Source organism: Doryrhamphus excisus, chromosome 21 (genome assembly GCF_030265055.1).
Source record: "Doryrhamphus excisus isolate RoL2022-K1 chromosome 21, RoL_Dexc_1.0, whole genome shotgun sequence".
NCBI classification, from domain to species: Eukaryota; Metazoa; Chordata; class Actinopteri; order Syngnathiformes; family Syngnathidae; genus Doryrhamphus; species Doryrhamphus excisus.
The window spans coordinates 13,320,348-13,340,950 of NC_080486.1; the positions used below are offsets into that span (position 1 = coordinate 13,320,348).

The 20,603-nt window shown below is 48.7% G+C and overlaps 3 protein-coding genes across 6 annotated transcripts; 1 reads left to right on the forward strand and 2 right to left on the reverse strand.

Moving 5' to 3' along the window:
- Positions 1-545: 545 nt before the first annotated feature.
- LOC131108734 (basic helix-loop-helix domain-containing protein USF3) lies at positions 546-9,542 on the reverse strand. 2 transcript variants are annotated; one of them, XM_058059978.1, is made up of 7 exons: positions 9,395-9,542; positions 8,811-8,933; positions 8,695-8,726; positions 8,527-8,609; positions 8,335-8,431; positions 3,363-7,579; positions 546-2,580 (listed from the first exon to the last, which is right to left on the reverse strand). In XM_058059978.1, the coding sequence occupies exons 2-7, from the start codon at positions 8,852-8,854 to the stop codon at positions 805-807; spliced, it is 6,249 nt and encodes a 2,082-aa protein (XP_057915961.1). In that variant the 5' UTR covers positions 8,855-8,933; positions 9,395-9,542; the 3' UTR covers positions 546-804. The 2 variants fall into 2 exon arrangements, with proteins under 2 accessions (XP_057915961.1, XP_057915960.1); XM_058059977.1 differs by having other exon boundaries at positions 546-2,583.
- Positions 9,543-9,656: 114 nt separating this feature from the next.
- naa50 (N-alpha-acetyltransferase 50, NatE catalytic subunit) lies at positions 9,657-12,868 on the reverse strand. Of its 2 annotated transcripts, none has more exons than XM_058059987.1 (5): positions 12,671-12,868; positions 11,532-11,665; positions 11,343-11,462; positions 11,193-11,259; positions 9,657-10,759 (listed from the first exon to the last, which is right to left on the reverse strand). In XM_058059987.1, the coding sequence occupies exons 1-5, from the start codon at positions 12,676-12,678 to the stop codon at positions 10,582-10,584; spliced, it is 507 nt and encodes a 168-aa protein (XP_057915970.1). In that variant the 5' UTR covers positions 12,679-12,868; the 3' UTR covers positions 9,657-10,581. The 2 variants fall into 2 exon arrangements, with proteins under 2 accessions (XP_057915970.1, XP_057915969.1); XM_058059986.1 differs by having other exon boundaries at positions 11,532-11,668.
- A 583-nt stretch (positions 12,869-13,451) lies between these two features.
- atp6v1ab (ATPase H+ transporting V1 subunit Ab) lies at positions 13,452-20,392 on the forward strand. 2 transcript variants are annotated; one of them, XM_058059984.1, is made up of 15 exons: positions 13,452-13,602; positions 15,664-15,768; positions 15,845-15,973; positions 16,115-16,329; positions 16,488-16,625; positions 16,701-16,852; positions 16,978-17,140; positions 17,310-17,418; positions 17,496-17,618; positions 18,391-18,505; positions 18,573-18,636; positions 18,713-18,916; positions 19,003-19,097; positions 19,203-19,374; positions 19,852-20,392. In XM_058059984.1, exons 2-15 carry the CDS (start codon positions 15,687-15,689, stop codon positions 19,942-19,944), a joined length of 1,854 nt encoding a protein of 617 aa, XP_057915967.1. In that variant the 5' UTR covers positions 13,452-13,602; positions 15,664-15,686; the 3' UTR covers positions 19,945-20,392. The 2 variants fall into 2 exon arrangements, with proteins under 2 accessions (XP_057915967.1, XP_057915968.1); XM_058059985.1 differs by having other exon boundaries at positions 13,458-13,602; positions 15,668-15,768.
- The last annotated feature ends 211 nt before the right edge of the window (positions 20,393-20,603 follow it).

Below are 20,603 nucleotides of genomic sequence, written 5' to 3' on the forward strand. Positions count from 1 at the left end.
ACACTCGACAATGACATAATATTAGCAGAAAATGATTAATAAATGTTCATTTAAAAATATCATATTGGATAATACGTCACGGCACACCTGACTTTCTCATGAGGCACAGTGGTTGGCAATACTCTGTCCACTAGATTCTCGTGGACAGAGTATTACATGTAAATGTTTTCTATAGGTTTTAGGATAGCGCCCTCATGTGGGCAAAAAGGGTATTACATTTAAACTTTAACATTGCATTATTTCTTTACCGTAGTGCTTTCTAGTGGACAGAGTATTGCATCTAAATGTTTTAAAGTGATGCTCCAGCATGCCCAGGTATAGGAAATTGGATGGATGTTTTTAAATAGTGTTCTCTCGTGGGCAGAAAGGGTATTGCATTTATATGTTAAACATTTCATTATGTCTTTATTTGTAACGGAGTGCTTTCTAGTGGACATTGTTATTGGATGTAAATGTTTTTGATAGGTTTTAGCATAGTGCTCTCTAGTGGGCAGAAAGGGTATTGCATTTATTTTTCTTTTTTTACAGTCAGGTGTTTTTACATGTGAGTGAATGTCCACATTAATCATGGTGATTGCATTTTGTGGACATTATTGCATTGATAGATCCGTCCATATTACTTTATTACATTTTACTGTGGCTCCCTCCAGTGGACAGAAAAAGGTTTGCATTGAACGTTCTCTTATAAACTTTATTTAGTATTTACAAATACACAATCTAAGCTCTGATATGAAAATTGTATATTTACAAATCCATGGTGTGATATAAGTTAGTCACGTAAAACGCTGCACGCTTTGTCCTCCTTCAGACGGCCGAGCTTCCGTCATGTCCCAGGATGTGGCTGATGTTGTGGGCGGGCCTGTTGGGCTGCTTACCGGCGTCGGCGGAGGAGGCGTTGGCGAGGGACAGCAGAGGCGACATGGGCATGGAGGAGCCGTCGGCGGGCATCCCTGTGGCGATCTCCGGGAAGAGCGAGGTGAGGCTGAAGTTGGAGATGTGAGGCGTGATGCCCGATGAGTTTGCGATGGGCATCGGGGGCATGTCGGGCAACAGGGGGAAGCTGGTCTGAGCGAAGCCCACCGGACGCGGCGGCGACAGGATGGAGCCGAAGCGGTTGTTGAGGGGCGGCGGCGGGGGGGCGCTGGCCTTGTCGGCCGTGGGGCTGGTGAACATCTGGTTGGAGAAGTACTGCAGGGTGACGTCACTGGGTAGGCTGGGGTGGGCGGCAGGCGAGTAGGACGGGTAGAAGGAGGGTAAGGTGTTCTGGGGCGGCTCCACAGGCAGGAGGGAGGGTGTGCGGGAAGCACTGGGCTGACTAACCGGCGGGATGAAGGTAGAGTTGGCGTTGATGGGCGGCGGGGGGTTCATGCCGCCCTCCGGGATAAAGGGGAAGCCAAAGTTTTGCGTCAGGTGTTGTTCAGGCACCAGGTTGTTGTCACTGGGCGGCTGACTGCCGTCTGCCATGAAGCGGACAATGGCGCTGCGTCTCCCCTCTCCCCCAGGGGGAGGCTGAGGCCGGCCCAGCAGCACCCCCCCCGGCAGGTGGCCCTCACCCTCAAAGGAGTGAGCGGGTCGTAGAGTTCCCGATCTGGGCCTCTCGCCCGGTCTCAGTTTGGCATTCTGAGGGTCCCGGGCAATGTGGCGAGAATGCTGGCTGATGGCCGGGGGCGGCCTCGAGGGGGCGGCCGGGCGACCGGGCTCAGAGCTGCTGTGAGGCGTTGGAGGGTGAGCCACGCCCGCTCGTACGGCCCCGTGCATGCTGGCGTTCACCTGAGAGATGTGACCTTTGTTACCCTCAGACAGCCTCATGGCCGAGGCCTTCTGGCTGGGGGGCCCACTGGGGCTGGAAGTCTTTGCCGCCTGGATGTCCGCTGACGAAGGCACGCAGGCGTACTCCATGCTGACAGGGGGGCAGCACTGGGCCGCCCTCTGGTGGTTGCTGTGCTCGGGCAGGTGGGGGGACAGGAGGCTCTGCATGAAGGTCTGGTGACAGGCGTCACCTTGTGGGCCCTGAGAGCCAAGATGGACGCCAGTGTAGCGGTTCCTGCCGTCAGCCGGGGGGCCGACACCCATTCTGAACGTCCCCTGCTGCTGGCCCTGAGGTCCCCGCTGTGAGGAGGGGCCGGACTTGGGGGCCATGTCGCTGCTGCGTGAAACTTGCGCCTCAAAGCCGCTGAGCTGATGTCCCCCTGCCGCCATGGCCTTGAAGGGGGGGCACTCCGAGACCCTCTGAATGTCAGCTGGGTGCTGCTCCGAGGGGAGGCGGTTCTGGGGGTTGTGCGCCATGCTGGCCTTGGCTCGCGTGGTGTCCATGTACGCTCGCAGGTCGCTCTGGTCCTGGGCTGCGGGGCGGCCCGGCTGCTGGTGAAGAGCCAGGCGCTGCTGCTGCTCGCCGCTCGTCGAGCTTTTCCCGATGAGCGCCTCCGCAGAGTAGCTGGACACGCGGTGGCGCTCCTGGCGCGATGGAACGCAGGACAGCTCGGAGGGACGCGAGACGGGGTTGCTGGGCGGCGAGATGAGCTGCTGCTGCTCCAGAGTCCTTGAACTCATCATCCTCTGCATGGCGCTATGGTCCTGACCCTGCTGAGGACACAAAATCAGGACTTAGTGCTGCTCCGCCTTTTTGGCTTGAAAATCAAACTCTCCGTTACTCGAAGCTGAAGTGCAAACTTTGCTTGTTGAATATTTGGAATCTGCCTTAAGATGACTAAATGTTTAAAAAATAATAATAATAATAACTATGACTAAATATTGCTACTTCCAGGGATGCCCCCCAGTGGATGCTTGGTGGAAGTGCGCTGATCTCCTGGGATGCCAGGAAGCCACAGTAGGTAAAAAATGGAAGTGAAGTATTAGTAGTAGTAGTAGTAGTAGTATTAGTAGTACTATAGACAAGAAGAATAAATGGAGTGGAATGTTATTATTGCTGTGTTGTTTAGCAGTGGTTGCATTGATTGACAGCACAGGTGAAGGTAATTAAGGCTAAGACAGGTGTGGCGGAGGAGAGCAGAGGGACGGGAACACAGGAAGAAAAGCCAAGGTTACATTTGATTTCCATAAAATTCCCAGGAGAGATCATTTGGGGTCCAGGAGAGAATTTTAGTGTTTTTAGTTTTTCTGCTGGAGTTTGAATTCAATTGATCAGAAGTCCCAGAATGAGGAGGACGACACGTCGGCATCAACCCCTTGTCCCCAGCGTGAAGGTGACTTCTTTTCTTTCATTACCACTAAAATTGTGTAGGAATGAGTAGTACTTGAAAAATGTTAATTAGCGCCATTAAAACAGTAGAATTGTTTACAGTAATAATAAACATTTAGACTCCCTCCCTCCCTAAATGTATGAAAAAGTACTGTAGTCTGACCTTGAGGTGGTCCTGCTGGGCCAGATGGTTGCTGTGGTGGGCTCTGGCTCCAGCAGCCTGGGCGTCGCAGCTCTTCTCCTGGTGTCTGAAGTGTTGTTGTATCTGCTGCTGGAGATGCTGCTGGTGTCTGGGGTGGGGGTTCTGCTGCAGCTGTTGATGGTGTTGTTGGTGCTGCGCTTGATGTGCTTGGTGCTGCTGAGGATGAGATGCTTGGTGCTGCTGCTGCTGAGGATGCGGCGGATGCTGCTGCTGCTGCTGCTGCTGCTGAGCATGCTGATGTGCAGCCTGTTGCTGATGCGAGTGCTGCTGCTGCTGCTGCTTTTCCAGGTGATGCTGCTTCTGCTGCATGCCAGCGGGCGACCCGGTCTGCCCGCCTCGTATGAGCCCTCGCTTCTTTTGCTGCTGCTGCTCCTGCAGCGCCCTCTGGTGGAGTGAGTGTCGCTGTGCGGCGTCAGGCTGAGTCAGGTGGTGTTGCAGGTGGTAAAGATGGTGCCTCTGTTGCTCCTGCTGCTGCTGCTGCTGCTGTTTCATGTAGATGTTCCCACCCAGGTGCTGTCCAGGCTGGGGTGGAGGATGCTGTGGATGAACTTGGGGCAGGTGGAGTACTCCAGATTGGTTCTGCTCAGGGGGACAGTGGCCGTCGGCGGCTCGGACTACCGGACTCATGAACGAGTTAGCAGGGAAAAGCGAGCCTTCGGGATGAATCCGAGCCATGGCTGAGGATGAGGGGGGCAGCTGTGCCGCCATCATCTGGCTGTGGTCTGCCTTGACATCCATGTGGCCCACAGTGGGCGGCGGCGGGGGGCAAGGCTTGGCTCGCTTCCCCGTGTTGAGCATGGCCTCCTCCTGGGCCTGCCGCTTGGAGATGATCTTGACTTGGCGCTCAGCCTGAGCCCTCAGTAGGGCCGTCTTCATGGGGGTGTACTCGCTGACCTGGGCCGCACCGGGGCAGGGTGAGTTGTTGGAGGCTTGAGATATGTGGATGGAGGCGGCGGCGGCGGCAGCGGGTGAGGCCGCCTGCTGAGCCGCCAGACTGGGAGAGGCGGGGTAGGGCTGCTGGGAAGGGCTGGGTCTGATCAGGTTGTTGATGCTGAGGCTGGCCACGGTGCCGCTTTGAGTCTGGACCTGAGGGAGGGACTGGGGCTGGGAGTATGACATGTGATGAGTCGGGTTCTGTGGGTGTCTGCTTCCACTCGTCCCACTGACCGAAACATCTCCAGCCTGCCCTCTGATGGACCCTTGAACTGGAGCTTTAACGGCGTCCACGGGCTTGCTGACTTTCGCCTGCTGCACGGTGGACGCTTTGTCTTTACTTGAGGACGCTTTGGGGGTCTCCCAAGCGGCTGCGGTGCTGTTGGTTGATGCGGTGTTGTTGCTTGGTGTCGTGTCGCTCCCGGCACAGCTTCCAGTCCTCCTCCCGGGACTATCCTGCTCCAGCATGGCCAGGGCTAACATCTCGGCCTGCTCGGAGGTGAAGGTAAAGGTGCCAAAGGAGGTGGAGGAGGCGCTCATGCTGTGACCCTGGGGGAGCATGGAGGCCACTGAGAAACCTCGGCCCCCCCCTGCCACCGAGGACATGGGAGAGTCTGTCCTCGCGGGGTGCTCCATCGCTTGCTCGTCCAGGTTGGTGTACACCCCGTGAGGGAGTGCAAATTCTTTCTTCGACGTTGCGTCGGATGTGGTCTCTGCTGCTGTGACCGGTCGTTCTTCCTGAAGCTGCCTGGTCTTTGCTGGGGGGTCAGGTACTTTGATTTCTGGCTGCTCCACTCGGGTGGATGTGACTCCTTTCCTCAACTCTGAAGTGGTGGTTGCGGGTGTGATGGAGCTGACGGATGAAGACGGGGCGGTGCCTGTGGAAGAGGGGGGGGGCTTATGACACGGCAGAGGGTCTGTGATGTCACCTCGCTGAGGACAAGATGCTGAGCTGGTTGCCGTGTTCTGAGTGATGGACGCTGCTGTGGTGCAGACTGCAGGAGGACAAGCGGACGTGACCACACATCTGCTCTGTTTAGGCCCAGCAGAAGGGGGCGCCATCTTGCTTTGCGTAGTGAGAGTTGCTGCGGTGGTGGCTGGTGGTTTCACACCTGAGTCGACAACCGCTGAGTCGCTGCTTGAAGATGCAGATGTTTTTTCGTTGGCGACCTTACTCACTGGAGGCTTAGCTGATGTTGCGCTGACTACTGCGGTTTGTGTCACAGTGGCGTCGGTCCGACTGACGTCACTCTGAGTGGCGCCGACAGAGCCCCCACTTTGTGGCTGAGGTTTACTAGGTAAAACAGTCTGTGTGGAGGTGGCACTTTCTCCGGGGTCACCGCTCAACGTAATGGAGGTGGCGGCCACGGGTGGAATGTCTGCACTCGCCTGGCTGACTTCACTCTTCTTCGGTGCTTTGGTCCTTTTAGCTGCAGACCGCTTAGTGTGGAGAGAAGTCCTGAGCCTCTTTCCTGCAGGTTTCGGAGCACTCGGCACCAGTCCCGGTTTCACAGCGTTTACGGGGACCACCCGAGGAGCGGCATACTGCTGCTGTTGGACCGCTGTTGATGTAGCAGCCGGAGGTTGGACACCGTTGCTCTGGCTAGCAATGGTAAGTGGAAGGCCCTGAGAGATGCTCTGGTTCAGACTGCTGAGGGCCCCCAAACTGTTGGTCGTCGGTTCCTCTGTGGTGGTGGGCTGCACCAGTTGGATTGTACTTTGGCAGCCCTGTGAGGTGTTTTTGTCTGGTGTCTTCATGGGCTGCAGGGCGAACACCTGCCCATTCACAGTGATGGTCTGTGGGGGGGCCTGGACCCCTGGGCCGGTGGCCGCCTGGCTGGGCTGTGGAGGGTGGCTCACTGTAGGCTGAGCCGGGCGTGGCAGAATGTGCACCAGCTGCTTGCCGCCTACACTTTGTACAGTTGCTGTGGAGCTGCTGGGGGTTTGAGTGGACGCCGCAGGTAAGGAGGCAGGCACCAAGCCCATCTGGGGGTTCTGAGGGGGGGAAGCTTGATTGGGGGCCTGGATGATGACAATGTGCTGACAGGGCGTCGGCTTATCTTCTCTTATGGCCGGCTGGCTCGGGCAGGAATTGGCCTGCTGCAGGATGACCACACTGGCGTTGTTGGTGTTCTGGGGCGCCGAGGCTGTTGCCCCGCTGGGGTTGACCTGCAGCACCTGCATGGTCTGCAGGAGGGGGACCACGGCGGACTGCTGCTGAGGCACCACCGGCTGAGCTTGAGGAAGGAGGGCAGCAGGAGGGTGGGGAACTAACGAAGCAGGCTGGAGCACAGCAGGCTGGGGCTGAGTGACGATGGCGGGGTGGGCTACGACAGCTGGCTGAGGTACGATGGCCGACTGCGGCAGCCGGGCACATTGAGGTTGGGGGGCGAGGACCGTCTGGATGGCAGGTCGTAGCTGGGGTGTTCTGGCTTGAATGTGGGCAGAGATGGGGGCTTGTTGCACAGGGGGCTGCATGTGTATCTGAATGGGCTGAACAGGAGGAGGACACACCGTCACCTGGTGGACAGCCGGGGTGGTGCTGCCTAGACTTTGGCAGACAGGCTGCACCGTGTTGCCCGCCATCTGCAGGGTCGTCCATGTGGTTTGCGTGCTACCGGCGGCTCCCGCCCTAAGGAGGGCTTGACTGTTGCGGATGGCGGTGTAACCTGCAGTCCTGGCCGTCGGGTCCTGCAGGCCTGTTGCTGTGGTGACGGTCTGAACCGGTGTGGCGATGCTGGACACAGGCGTGCTTTGAGTGAGGACGGGGCATGCTGAAGTAGCCATGTTGGGATGCGTCGGGAGCTGCAGTGTGATGTAGGACACAGATGGCGGCAAAGAGGGGACGACCGGGATCTGCTCCACCACAGTAAGGCCCGTTGTGGACTGGCAGGGTGGGACAGTTGCAGCGGTGGAAGAAGGTTCAACTTGCAGCAAGGTTCCATTCACCCTTAACCTTGTGCTGACCTCAGAGGGGGGTTGAAGAATAAGAGTGTCAGACGGTTGTTTGCCAGGACTCGCTTCCTTTCCTGAGGCCACATTGCCATTGGAATAGACGATTATTCCTTTGGGAAGCTGATGGGTGGGAGTCACTTTTGCCACCTTGGCACAGCGCTGCTTCCCCTTCCAGTGTACGGTGGGGTCCTCCAGAAGGTTGATGTCGTGGGCTTTGAGGAGCTCAATGTAATGAGCGCTCTCCTTGCGAAGCTCCTCCAGCTGACGCCGCAGTCGTCGGATTTCCTCCGCTGTGGAGACCACAACATACGAGATGATCTACCATGACATGAAAATATGGTATACAGTAGTATGGGGCTATGTTCCTGACAAAATGTCTATTTTTTTATACGCAGCACGGTCCTCCTCACCCTCCACACCCTCCTGCGAGTATGACGTTGATGTTCTCCTTTCATTTTGGATCAACATTTGCAGTAAGTGTAAGCCTCATGTAATTATAAGACATTTTACAGTATAAAATGTATAGGTATTCACCACAAATGAACGATAATGTAAAATGATCCATTGAAGTCCCATTGTATGATCTATGTTGTATTCAAGGACCGCCAAATTAAGTGCAAAATCTCAATCTTAAAACATTATCAGTGAAGCATAACGACAAACATGTAAAAATTATCTTTTTTGCCAGTGGTACATGTGTGCTGTAAATTTTACCTGTATTACCACGTATTTATAAATTATTACTGAATTATTGTAATCTTTTCTGTCAAAAAAAATATTTTTGGAGAATTTTTTTTTTTTTTTATAAAATTATTTTTCAGGACAAAAAATCTACTCAAATGCTGGGCTGTGTATGCTGAATCACAAATGTGCAGGGATCCACTGTGTCCTCTGCTCCATTCCATTGTAACCCATGACTTACGTTTTGAATTTTGACATCTAGCACACAAAGCAGGGTTAAATTAAAATGTATGGCATTTGTGGAAAGTGCAAATTTCCAAGCTCATTAAATAACTATGGAATAGATGAATTAAAACAAATTTACCTTGGACTTTGTCGCCGCCCTCCAGCAGCATTGCATCATTCTGTTTCTTCAACTCAGTGATGTAGCGAAAGGCCTGGTCCAGAATCATATTCTTACTCTGCAAGGCAGGACAAAATAAGATTTATTAAGATGGAGTCCTAGTTAGTGTAATTCAGCGATATAGTCTCATTTCAGCATAGCAATGCACCCTACCTGTTTAAGTGCTTGTGAGCAAGGCAAAAGATTACCAATGCGATTGATTCCAGCATTTATCTTCTCTTTTCTGTGTCTCTCAACTAAATACAAGCAAGAATATACTTGTGTTATTCAAGTGATGCAACCACACAGTAACGACATGCACGCTAAATCGAGACGTCTTACCTGCATTGTGAGATTCTTTGTTTTTCTTCTTTCTGCAAAAAAAAATTAGAAAAGAAATGATAAAGAAATGATACTTTCCTGATTACTTCACCAATCCCAGTTGAAACCGTGCTTACTTTGGTTTGCGACCAGCTGTCTCAGTATCAGTCATCTCTGGCATCCTTTCCAACAGTTGCCTGTCTGTTAGGTACCAGTCAACACTTTCACCAGGTTGACCTTAGATCCTTCCTGTGCTCCTGCTGCAATCAAACATGCAACATCCCCCATGAGCCAGCGTACATGAGTGTTTCAGAAGACAAGACAGTAGAAATGCTCTCACGGCGGCTTAGGAATGAGACAGAAGTGTTGTGTCGTTAAAAATGCATAATGCCTCTCACACAACCACAAGCTTTAGCTAGCATTGGAGCTAATCTGCACTCATGTACAAGCTTTTGCAGCCTCAGTAGAACACAAAGAACACATCGCGAAGAAGGACGGGGGTTCACACATATGGAGTAATAACTGTCGACAGTAATTATCCAGACACTTATTACGTCGCTTATTCAAAGTAACCAAGTAGCATCTATGCTCATCCGGCTAGCTCGCTTAGCTAAGAGCTAGCTTAGCTCACTTTTATTGCATTATTTAGAAGACAACGTGAAAGTCGTTTAGCCGCTTTTCAGCTAAAAAACATTATTAAAGGACAGAAATTGCCACTAACCTGTAATTTGGACATTTTCAAAAGTGCCTGTCCCTCTCACAACTTAATGTTTGGAATCTAGCTGCTTGCTAGCTATATAGCTAGCAGCATAATCAACAGAGCTCAAAACAATCTCGCTGCAGAAAGAGGCGGTACTACAGAGGTGACAGCCAATCAAATTTCGAAGTTGGGACGACGCAGCCAATCAGAATTAGTGTACGGCGAATCCAATGTTTCGGGAACTTTTTAAAGATGACATAAATAAGACCAAAACAAGTTTACTGCAAATAGTAATTCCTTTATTTAGACGTTAAAAAGTCTTACAATATAGAGCTCCAGAAAAGATAAAATTCTTCAAAGAAAGAAACCATGCTTATACTACAGTCGAGAGGACACAAGTCTCCTTGCATGCATGTGGAGTCAGAGCTTCCTCTGGGTAAAACACACACTGTTCAAGACCAAAGCAAAGAAGGTTTACATGGGGAACATCAGCAGCTCACCCTGGCAGGAACGGTTCTGCAAGGCAGCAAACGTTGATCGCTGAAGATGTTAGAAAGTCCCGAGACGCATCCACTTCACTGAGACACATTCTTCAAGAGAAGCCAGTTCCAAAAATGGTCATCTAACATTTGGGTTTCCCCCAACAGGGAAACACGTTGACATTCAATACCGTTATTTGTTCTCATTGTAGCAAACCCAGGAGAACCTCTGAAACATTTACCTTTGCAAATGTAAAATGAAAACTTAAATCAAAACCAAGCTGGGAATGAAACGAGTGATGTCAGAGTATTCCCGCCACCTAACAACTTCTGCTTGTTGCCTGTAAATTCAGGGAAGGCATTTCCCATAATTGAACCCCTTTGCACCAAACAGCTTACCTCCTCTGATAGCTTTAAACTGCATAACAACCAAAGTATGCATCACAAATCACGCTGTCCTCTCTAGCAAGTCTAAAACGGCATCATCAGGTTGGCTCGTTGTCAATTTACTGTGTGGGTGAAGGGGAAGCAATCAAATGTGCCAAAACAAACAAACTCAAAATCCCCAAAATAGAAAGAGCAATTTAGATTTTCTTCCCCAAATTCGTTCCGTTTTTAGCGTCCTTTGTGTTTAACGTGTCGACCCTGTGATGTGGGTGGGGGGGTGTTTGTCACAGTTCTGTTTCCGTATAGGTGGCCGCACGTGTCCTGCTGTCCCCCGCACAGCCATCACTCTGTCTTCTGGAGCTCTCTGCTGGGGGGCGCGCACGGGCTGCGCAGACTCTTCTGCAAGACGTGCGCATCTGCGGGCTCTATCCTCTTGTAGTAGTTCTTCTTTGTTTCGATGATCTCAAAGCCAAACTTCTGGTAAAAGTCAATGGCTGACTCGTTGCTGATCTGCACGTGACTGTACAGGTAATCACAAATCAAGTTAGTGGCTCATCCACTTTCAACACACACTATACGTATTGGAACACATATAGGATGTGGGAAATGTGGAGTTGTACAAGTTGGCAGTTGCTGCCACTACAATTTACACACATGCACAACACAATATATGGAACGCACATTTCCAACATGAAAATGTGAAGTTTTACAATATGTTGGGAGTGTGTCTGTCGGAATGTTCGTCCCTTTGTGATGTCTGAGGTCATGTATATAGGGCCTATTGTAGTTTTTCCTAACCAGCCCCATCCAAGCATGCATTTATGGACTTTGCTTTGTGCACTGGAAACAGAAGAGGCTTCCCCAAACTGTTTCCATGTAGTTGGCATGTAATTGTCAGGGACAAGTTAGCGTACTGATTGATTAATCGATTAAGACGTGTGTCTGCGACTTACAGGTAAATGTTGTCAAAAGTGCCATCCTTCTCACAGATGTTTAGCACATGATTCAGCATCTTTGTCCCTGCCGGACCAAGAACATATACAATTTAGTTAAATAAACTACTCGCTATCACCACCAAAATGTGTTTTTTTGGTGCTCCTTACCAATGCCAAGTCTACGGTACGGCGCTAGACATCCCAGCGTCATGATGTACAATCTCTTCTGGTTCTGAGAGTGGTCCACTCTGCAGCACACAGCCCCTACTGCGATGTCATTGAAATACGCTGCAAGACAAATGGACGTCAACTTATTTGAACAATGGTCCTTTTGTGAATGGAGGAGGTGTAACTCACCTAGCTTGGCAAGCTCTCCGACCTCGAGCACGTCCTTGTAGAACTTGTCGTTGTAGCTGACAGGGAAGATGACCTGATTAAGGCGCTTCAGCTGCTTAATGTTGTGGGGCGTAACGTCCCCCAGCTCGATCCGGCTACTGGAGCAAAAGCGAAACGGTCAAAGAGCGGACACGGCAGCCCAGGTGCAAAAGTTGAGGACTGTAATGTTTAGCTTAGTAGATCAGTGTATCTTACAAGGTCTTTCATTAAAAACTAAAGTAATAGGCACTTGTGTGGGGAAAACACTTCAAGGGTTTTTTAAAGCTATTTTTGTGAAGACATCAGTTTTGGCACATAACTGCGTTAGTGTGAACCATTCACAGTTTTGATACACACCAGCGTCAGCGTGAACCATTGACACAATGATGTTGACAATGTTTACATTGTTGACAATGCAGGAGAAAGGTGAAGAAAACCAGGCTGAACTCTTCACTCACACTTGCCATTAGTGACATTTTTAGGGCCTCAAAAGCACTTGATTTGTAACTTAGTTTACTTTCTTTTTTTAACATCAAGTGACACTCCAAAAATAACAACACTCGACTTGTCTAGTTGTGAGTATTTTTTAGTCTCCGCATCCAAATGGAGTTGTTGGCGGCCACGCCAGTTGCTCGTGTGCAACGTTAAATAATCATAACTGTTAATAACCAACATTAGCCAAGCATGTTGGAACGTCACAGCACTGACAACCAACTGTCAACAACTGTAAAGTGACTGAGACGTCCACACTCGGTCAATCCCACACATATGAGGCTAAAACACGTTTAGAAGCGGTCTGTGTACACTTACAGTGCCGTCTGAAATCACAACTAATATTAAAATGCTCAGAGTGACGCTCATAATATGCAGCCAATGCTCCCAGCGTTATCAGGCTATTAGTTAACATGACCCAAAAGCCTAAGAGACAAAACGGCTTGCAATGGGCGGGGATTTCGTCGTAAAGTTGAGTCACGAATGGTGCTGTCCATAGCTGTTAAAACAATATTTTGGGCTCTGGCACCAAGCTTAAAATGGCTTAGCTAGCTAGCTAGCCTCACCTCGCCGTCCAACTTTACGTGTGCTAATGCGCTTAAATCGTGGCTCTAAAGCTTTACACTCACCCTTTCATTGTAAGCACAGACAATCCGTTATTCTAAACAAGGCTCGACTATAGCGTTGTAGCCGGTAAAAGCGGGGAGATTTGACTTAGGGTCGGGGATGGCTTCCCTTTTCACCCTCCACATGTAGCTAGTTACGATGCTGCTAGCTTGTTAGCTTAGCCGCCGCACTGCTTGGAAGTAGACGGTCAACCCTTCACCCCCGCATGCGCACTATCATCTTTTCATGCGGACGAGTGTTTACCCGAATTTAGCCTGACAGGCTGTTGCTGTTTCCATTCTATGACTGGGTAATACAAGATGTCAGTTTGTAGATAACAACATCTTGTCAATGTTCTCTAAAACAAACAGTTTCAGTTTGTTTGGAGAAAAATAACCTATTAAAATAAATGTAAAAAATTAGACATTTTTACAGTAGCTTTTACAATAAAATGTTGGAGACCCCTGATTTCATGCCCCTTAGCCCTGGGAGATCTTGTTTTTTATACGGATTAAGACGATAATTAACCAGTTCACCAAATACTACCTTTGCTAGATGAACGATGGAAGGCTGATAATGTAGTAGTGGATATTTAAATTAATTTGGAGTTTGCAAAGTCAATGCTACAGTAATATTATCATTGGCTGGGAACATGATTCCATTTTGGCTCAAGCGTCATTGCAAAGATATTGATCACATTAAGAAGAGCCACCTCGTGGAGTAATTCTTTCAATTGCAGCAAGTTTACTCGAAAACGATTTGGAGTGTGCTATCTTCGTGCTTCTGACTTGTCAGTATCTTTGCTCTATTCCGGGGGCGGATCCAAAATGGCGGCGGTGGCAGCACAGCTACACAGTGAATGAAGTCAGCTGATCTCGATCTGCTGTCACGAAGCACAGCCAGCATCGTTTGCTCAACAAGGAACTCAAATAAAGAACCTCTTCCCAACCTGACGGTAAGCATAAAATTAGTAGATAAGTAAAAATATATATTTACAACGAATCTTTACTGTGAAAATGTAGAATTGTTCGTTGAAGCTGAGCCATTGCACCAAATGTTGGAGTCCCCCTTTTATCGGGCCAATAGCACCCCTGTTGTTTAAATGCTGCAAATAATCAAATCGGCACCTAGTTAATGTCATCTTAACCTACACTTAGACTAAAAGTGCGATAAGAGAGGAACTGTGGGTTTTTATTCGCTGTATTATGTTGGCTATATGGTTGCTAGCATGCGTAAAATGAATACGCACCGGCCAAACATGGATGAGTGTACTCTTCTTAATTTTTGTGTTTAAAATGACATAATTTAGTCGGGTATGACGTGTTAACTCACTCCAATAAACACTACAAGACTCATGTTGACATCATGGCCATCTCACTTCCATGTAACATTTCTAACAGGGCAGACTATTTTTACACGTATTTACCTACACCTCACCTTGTTTGTTTAGTGAGGATCACTTTTTAGCATTCTTTGTTTTGAATGAAACAGCAGCGCGATAATGAGAAGATTGTTATTCACAAGAAACCACAATGATAGTGTTTGCAGTTCCTCATTAACAGTCACAGAAGAGTGCGTCCTTATTTCACAGCATGCTTATTTTCCACTTCCTTGAAGAGCCAGAGTCATGTGCTCGGATCATATGATCAAGTGTCATGTCTTTGCGCAGTGCCACTGTAGGGAATGGATGGAAACATTTTTATGTCCTCGTCGTTTAACTTGTGGAATAGACAAATCAAGCTGGTTAATCAAGGATCTTATCTAACCTTGTGTAGACACTGTATGAGCCTCATCAGGCTTCGAACAATGCTCTTTATGTACACTCAACAACATTGACAAAATGTCCAGTCAATATTTGCTCAGTCAAGTCAATATTAAATGGCCATTCTGCTCAATTTGTTGTCAAATTATTATAAAGACAATACTTTCATAACATGAGCTTTGCTATGTCAATATTTCCCACAGGACTGCAGTGTATCTGTGGCATTGAGTTGGGTGGAGTGGAGGGTGCATATCATGCCACTGTCTGATTTGCATAATTGGCCATGATGCAGACTCCCACTCAGTTTGTGTGGACGAGCAAAACCGAGCTTTTTGGTGTACCCCATAACAAATGTGCAACATTATCACATCTTTTTAAATCTTTATTACTTCTAATGTATCACTATAATGGTGAACACATGCGTTATAGTGCATAACCAAGTCACACGTGGCATATGTAATATAAAATATGTCACACTTTCTGTATTGTCATGACTTTGTGGGTGAAATATTGCGATATTATCATACTGCAAGTTACTTAGGATCTCATTTCTTGAGATGATCAAGTATTATTCTTGCAGTTGCTTCAATGGCCAGGTAGTGGCGCTGTGTCATTAGGAGGGAAGAAGCAGCCTCACAAGGCCGCAAGGTCTCAGCACTAGCGGGAAGGACACAGTAAAGGGCACAGATGAAGTGTACCAGAGGAAAAGGGGATCCCGAATATGAGCAACATGGATGAATTGGTGCACTCTTTCATTCTGGCATTTAACACGAGAGCATCTGCTGCAGCATCTGGCAAGGCATGTTTAGTTCCAGAGCACATTTCATACACAAGCTAATTCAAAGTGCTTTACAGAAAAAAATTACTTCATTAAATTATTGCATGGAACTAAAATCATTACATAAAATCTCCCAATTGTAAAATGAAGAGCGTAGATAAAATACAAAGTTGAGGATTGTCGCAAGAAGAAGTGAAACACAGCCTCACCGTGTTTAGTCCTGACCCTGGGCACCCGCAGGAGACCCCTCCCTCCACTTCTCAGGGCCCGAGATGGTCCATGTGACTCGGAGATGTCAGAGATGTACTTTGGCACAAGACCGTGAAAATACTTGTACACAAGCAGAGCTCTCATCAAGACCGAGGAAAGCCATTATCTTTGCAAAGACAGGATGTTTAGATTGTGGCTGGTGAGCATATAAAAACACAATGCTGTGTTAGATTTTGCATTTAATTTAATTTCTCTTGTTCTCCAAGTCAGAAGGTTAAATCCACTCAAGATGAACACGTCCAAGCTGCCCAAGATCCGGGATGAGGACCGAGAGAGCCAGTTTGGATACGTGCATGGAGTCTCCGGACCAGGTTGCTGCCGCACTCACATAATATTTTGTACATATGTGCTGCGTCATCAAGCTGAGGCCTGCTGTTTGCTTTCCAGTGGTGACGGCGACCGCCATGGCGGGGGCAGCCATGTACGAGCTGGTGCGTGTGGGCCACAGCGAGCTGGTGGGGGAGATTATCAGACTGGAAGGAGACATGGCCACCATTCAGGTCTACGAGGAGACTTGTATCCTTTTTGTAAAAACTGTTGCACTTCACTAGCAATACTAGCCCATGGCAGTGATTCCCACAGGACTGCAACCTATCCGTGGTATATGGCGTTGTTGTCAGGTCAATGTGACGTGTTTTTTCCTGAGCTGGATCCCAGCTGGCGTGTCTGTCGGAGACCCAGTGCTTCGTACGGGGAAACCTCTCTCTGTAGAGCTGGGCCCGGGAATCATGGGCTCCATCTTTGACGGTATCCAGCGACCCTTGAAGGACATCAACGACCTCACGCAAAGCATCTACATCCCGAGGGGCGTCAACATCGGGGCCCTCAACCGAGACCTGAAATGGGAGTTTTGTCCTAGCAAGAGTCTGCGGGTGAGTGGGCAATCAAAATTTATCTTGGGATCATACTTCCTCACAAATAATCGTCAGATGTTGCTTCCACTTGGAAAAATACACGCAGTACTTCAACTGAATGCTTCCTTCTTATGCATTTTATCTAATTTTGGCTTTTTTCTTCTTGTCTCCATCAGGTTGGCAGTCACATCACAGGTGGAGATATTTATGGGATGGTGTACGAGAACTCTCTCATCAGGCACAAGATCATGCTGCCGCCCAAGAACAGAGGCACTGTCACTTACGTGGCCCCCCCCGGAAACTACGACATCAGCGTGGGTCCAACACTCACACACGCATTTAGGATACTGTTCTATTTTTGCTGACAATTGACTGTGTCTCTACTTCAGGATGTCGTGATGGAGCTGGAGTTCGAGGGCGTGAAGGAGAAGTTCACCATGGTGCAAGTGTGGCCCGTCAGACAAGTGCGGCCCGTCACGGAGAAGCTGCCCGCCAATCACCCGCTGCTGACCGGACAAAGAGTCCTGGATGCCCTTTTCCCGTGAGCCTCGTCGACCTTTTCACTCCAGACTCCAGTGGACTTGTTCTCCAGCTCCGCCACTTATCTCACCCGTTCTGCAATGCACACATTTAAAGTCCGTCCTCTCTCCCTGATCTACACTTCAGGTGTGTGCAAGGAGGAACCACCGCTATCCCGGGAGCTTTCGGCTGCGGGAAGACCGTCATCTCCCAGTCGCTGTCCAAGTACTCCAACAGTGACGTCATCGTGTACGTTGGATGTGGGGAGCGTGGTAACGAGATGTCTGAAGTGCTGCGAGACTTCCCTGAGGTGGGTAGCGTCGGCGGCGTCGCTATGAGGTCCTTGATGTTCATTCAACATTGAAAGAAACATCAGTGATCCCCAACCTTTTTTAGTGGCGTGTCGGGGGTGCAATGTAATATTTATATTTTGCGTATAAGACAAAGACAGATGCTCACGCTCTTTGTGTGACCCACAGCTGACCATGGAGGTGGACGGCAAGACGGAGAGCATCATGAAGAGAACGGCGCTGGTGGCCAACACCTCCAACATGCCCGTAGCTGCCCGAGAAGCCTCCATCTACACGGGTACACGCTGCCGCCAAGAGGGAGTTTGCTTTGGGTTAGCACGCTTGCATGTGCTAACCCAAAGTCTGTTTTGGTAGGAATCACGCTCTCGGAGTATTTCCGAGACATGGGATACAACGTCAGCATGATGGCCGACTCCACCTCCCGTTGGGCTGAAGCTCTCAGGGAAATTTCAGGACGTCTGGCTGAGATGCCTGCAGGTAAGCCAAGAGGGGAAAGATTTTATTCAATCATGAAGTCAATTTAATTTATACATGAGATGCACACTTCTCATTGCTTACCAAAATGTTATGACCAAATGATGTTCTTTCTTGGCCCCCAACTAGCAGTACATTCCCCCTTTCAATTTCATTGCTTCACTCATCACATGCTCTTAAAATATATGAAATAATAAATCATTGCTGAGAGCAAATTTGATGTATTTGGCCAAAAAAAGCATAAAAAAATGACTGAATGAACTAAAATAGAAATGACATTCAGAAAATGTAAATGTAGTGTTCTACATTGGACACTAGGTGTCAGTAATGTGATGGTAACAACCTGTTTCACGTGTAAATAGTGATGTCATGAAGGCGCCTCACTGGTAATGTTATTGCTGGATAAGGATGAAGTGTTGCCGTGGGAGCAAGAGCAAGGAGGAAGTAAGGAGTGTGTGAGCTGAACTGAAGGAAATTTAAAAGAACGTCAGATTCTGTGTGATGCTATAAGAAAGCTGCATTACATTAGCCATTACCAGAAGTCCTGAAAGTAGAAACAGAAAGACCAACAAGGAACTCTCCCAATGCTAACGTGTGCTGTGAGTCAAAATTATGTCTTATTTTCTATTATGTGTACTATATTGGGTAGTGTAAAGGTGACTATAGGGGTGTTATTTGATGTCTAGAGAGCTCCCATGGTGTTAAAAATGTATTTAGGTCATAAACCAGAACAAACGAGGCATTACATGATATGAAAGTGGATGTGTTTCCTTAGACAGTGGCTACCCCGCCTACCTGGGCGCCCGTCTGGCTTCCTTCTACGAGCGCGCCGGGAGAGTGAAGTGTCTGGGCAACCCTGAGAGGGAGGGCAGCGTCAGCATCGTTGGAGCGTGAGTCAACAGAACACTTTTCCAAAAAGTTGACTTGTTTCATTGTGTTAAATGTGTGTTTTTGTAGTGTATCTCCCCCTGGTGGTGACTTCTCTGACCCGGTTACTTCAGCCACGCTCGGTATCGTCCAGGTAGTGGACCACCTCTCGGAGACGTTGTCACTTTCGGCTTTTTGCTGACATCATTGCTCGTCATGCCCTCTCTCAGGTGTTCTGGGGTCTGGATAAGAAGCTGGCTCAGCGGAAACACTTCCCCTCGGTCAACTGGCTCATCAGCTATAGCAAGTACACCCGCGCCCTCGACGAGTACTACGACAAACATTTCACAGAGTTTGTGCCGCTGCGCACCAAGGCCAAAGAGATCCTGCAGGAAGAGGAGGACCTGGCTGAGATCGTGCAGCTTGTCGGAAAGGTAATTCCCTGACTTTCCATCACTTGTGAAACTAAATTTTAAAAAAAATCAAGAAGGCAGCGTTGACATGGTTACCTGACTGGCAGGCATCATTGGCGGAGACAGACAAGATCACCCTGGAAGTAGCCAAACTCATTAAAGACGACTTCCTGCAGCAGAACGGCTACACGCCTTATGACAGGTCAGACATCGAGCATTGATTTTTACGAGAACCCCCCCCCCCCCCCCCCCCCCCCCCCCCCCACATACACACACTCATTTATCATGACTTCTTGTTTTTCCACAGATTCTGCCCCTTCTACAAGACTGTGGGCATCCTCTCGAACATGATCGCCTTCTACGACATGGCGCGCCATGCGGTGGAGACCACGGCGCAGAGCGACAACAAGATCACCTGGGCCATGATCAGGGAGCACATGGGGGAAATCCTCTACAGGATCAGCTCCATGAAATTCAAGGTTGGTTTTTCCAGATCCAGTGTAAATAATGCGAAGAATGCCTCCCTTCTAATAAATATTTCATTCCTCTCATGCTGCTAATCATTTTCCTATTCATACAGTGGCACCCGCTTATGTCAACCAGCTTATCAAGTTTGTAGCGGCCTGCCGCCAATCAATTTCCATCCGCCACAAATAGTTTATGGCACTACCCGTTCACACAAGCTCTTAAGCATATTATAATGGGACTTTGTGACTGTGGCTTGTCGTTCCAACTCTGGACAGTTGATGGCGTCACAACTCTGCCCCTTAACACACCACAAACTGCCAGAAAATAAGAACACGTAGCAGGAGGGATAAGTGTATTTACAAAGTACTTTAAATGCGCAAACAATGTTTAGTTTCAGTTATGTTTACTTACACTGGTCTCGTTGTATTCCTTGTATTTTATGAACTGTTTTACTTCCAAGTATAACGCTCTCTAATGTGATGGCGCAGGACCCAGTGAAGGACGGCGAGGCCAAGATCAAGGGCGAGTACGCGCAGCTGCTGGAGGACATGCAGAACGCCTTCCGCACGCTGGAGGAATAGACGTTCCTTTTTGTTTTTTCGTTGTCTCCGATCCATCACATTCCGCCTTTTGTGCTTCCTCGTGCTTCATTGTGAGAGATGGCGTGTGTGTGTGTGTGTGTGTGTGTGTGTGTGTGTGTGTGTGTGTGTGTGTGTGTGTGTGGAGGTTCAGGAGAAAGATGTACTGTATTTGTTATTTGATGCCCTCATGTTGTGGCGCACTCTGGATCCTCTACTTGGTGGTGATTGTGACGTCATCCACGTACCGTCTGTCTGTACAGAAGAAGAGTCATGAGATTATGAGTATTTATTGCAACATTTTGACGTCTGATTTTATGCTTCTGCTTGTATTTGTGTTGTGTACTTTTGCCGCGTGGCAGTGTACAAGTCGGACTGCGACACCCAGTCGTCAAGTGGCTCCCAAAGAATTAAAAGAGTGGGGGAGACACAAAAAAAGACACGTGTCTATTTGCCTTTGTTGTTTGACTTGATGCTTGCTGCTGGTGCTGCTCAACTGGTCTCTCTGCATGTCACACATAACTTCAAAATGTGACCTCTAAATGCTTAGAAAAACAACCGCAACCGTTTATTTAGATTTTAGATTAATGAATCTTTGGAAGTCCAATTTGACAGTGCAACAAACTGCATTCATTAGGAAGTAAAACAAATAGATGGTTCCT

Bases quoted from the DNA above. Each gene is read 5' to 3' on its own strand.
- LOC131108734 (XM_058059977.1), bottom strand. From the start codon at position 8,854: ATGCCAGAGATGACTGATACTGAGACAGCTGGTCGCAAACCAAA. The intron at 8,432-8,526 runs GTAGGGTGCATT...CCTGCCTTGCAG, and splicing joins GCTCACAAGCACTTAAACAG to AGTAAGAATATGATTCTGGA. The intron at 7,580-8,334 runs GTAAATTTGTTT...TGGTCTCCACAG, and splicing joins GGGCGGCGACAAAGTCCAAG to CGGAGGAAATCCGACGACTG.
- atp6v1ab (XM_058059984.1), top strand. From the start codon at position 15,687: ATGAACACGTCCAAGCTGCCCAAGATCCGGGATGAGGACCGAGAGAGC. The intron at 16,626-16,700 runs GTGGGTCCAACA...TCTCTACTTCAG, and splicing joins CCGGAAACTACGACATCAGC to GATGTCGTGATGGAGCTGGA. The intron at 18,506-18,572 runs GTGAGTCAACAG...GTGTTTTTGTAG, and splicing joins AGCGTCAGCATCGTTGGAGC to TGTATCTCCCCCTGGTGGTG.
- naa50 (XM_058059986.1), bottom strand. The intron at 11,260-11,342 runs GTAAGGAGCACC...TTGGTCCGGCAG, and splicing joins GTACCGTAGACTTGGCATTG to GGACAAAGATGCTGAATCAT. The intron at 10,760-11,192 runs GTAAGTCGCAGA...TTACCTGTACAG, and splicing joins ACTTTTGACAACATTTACCT to TCACGTGCAGATCAGCAACG.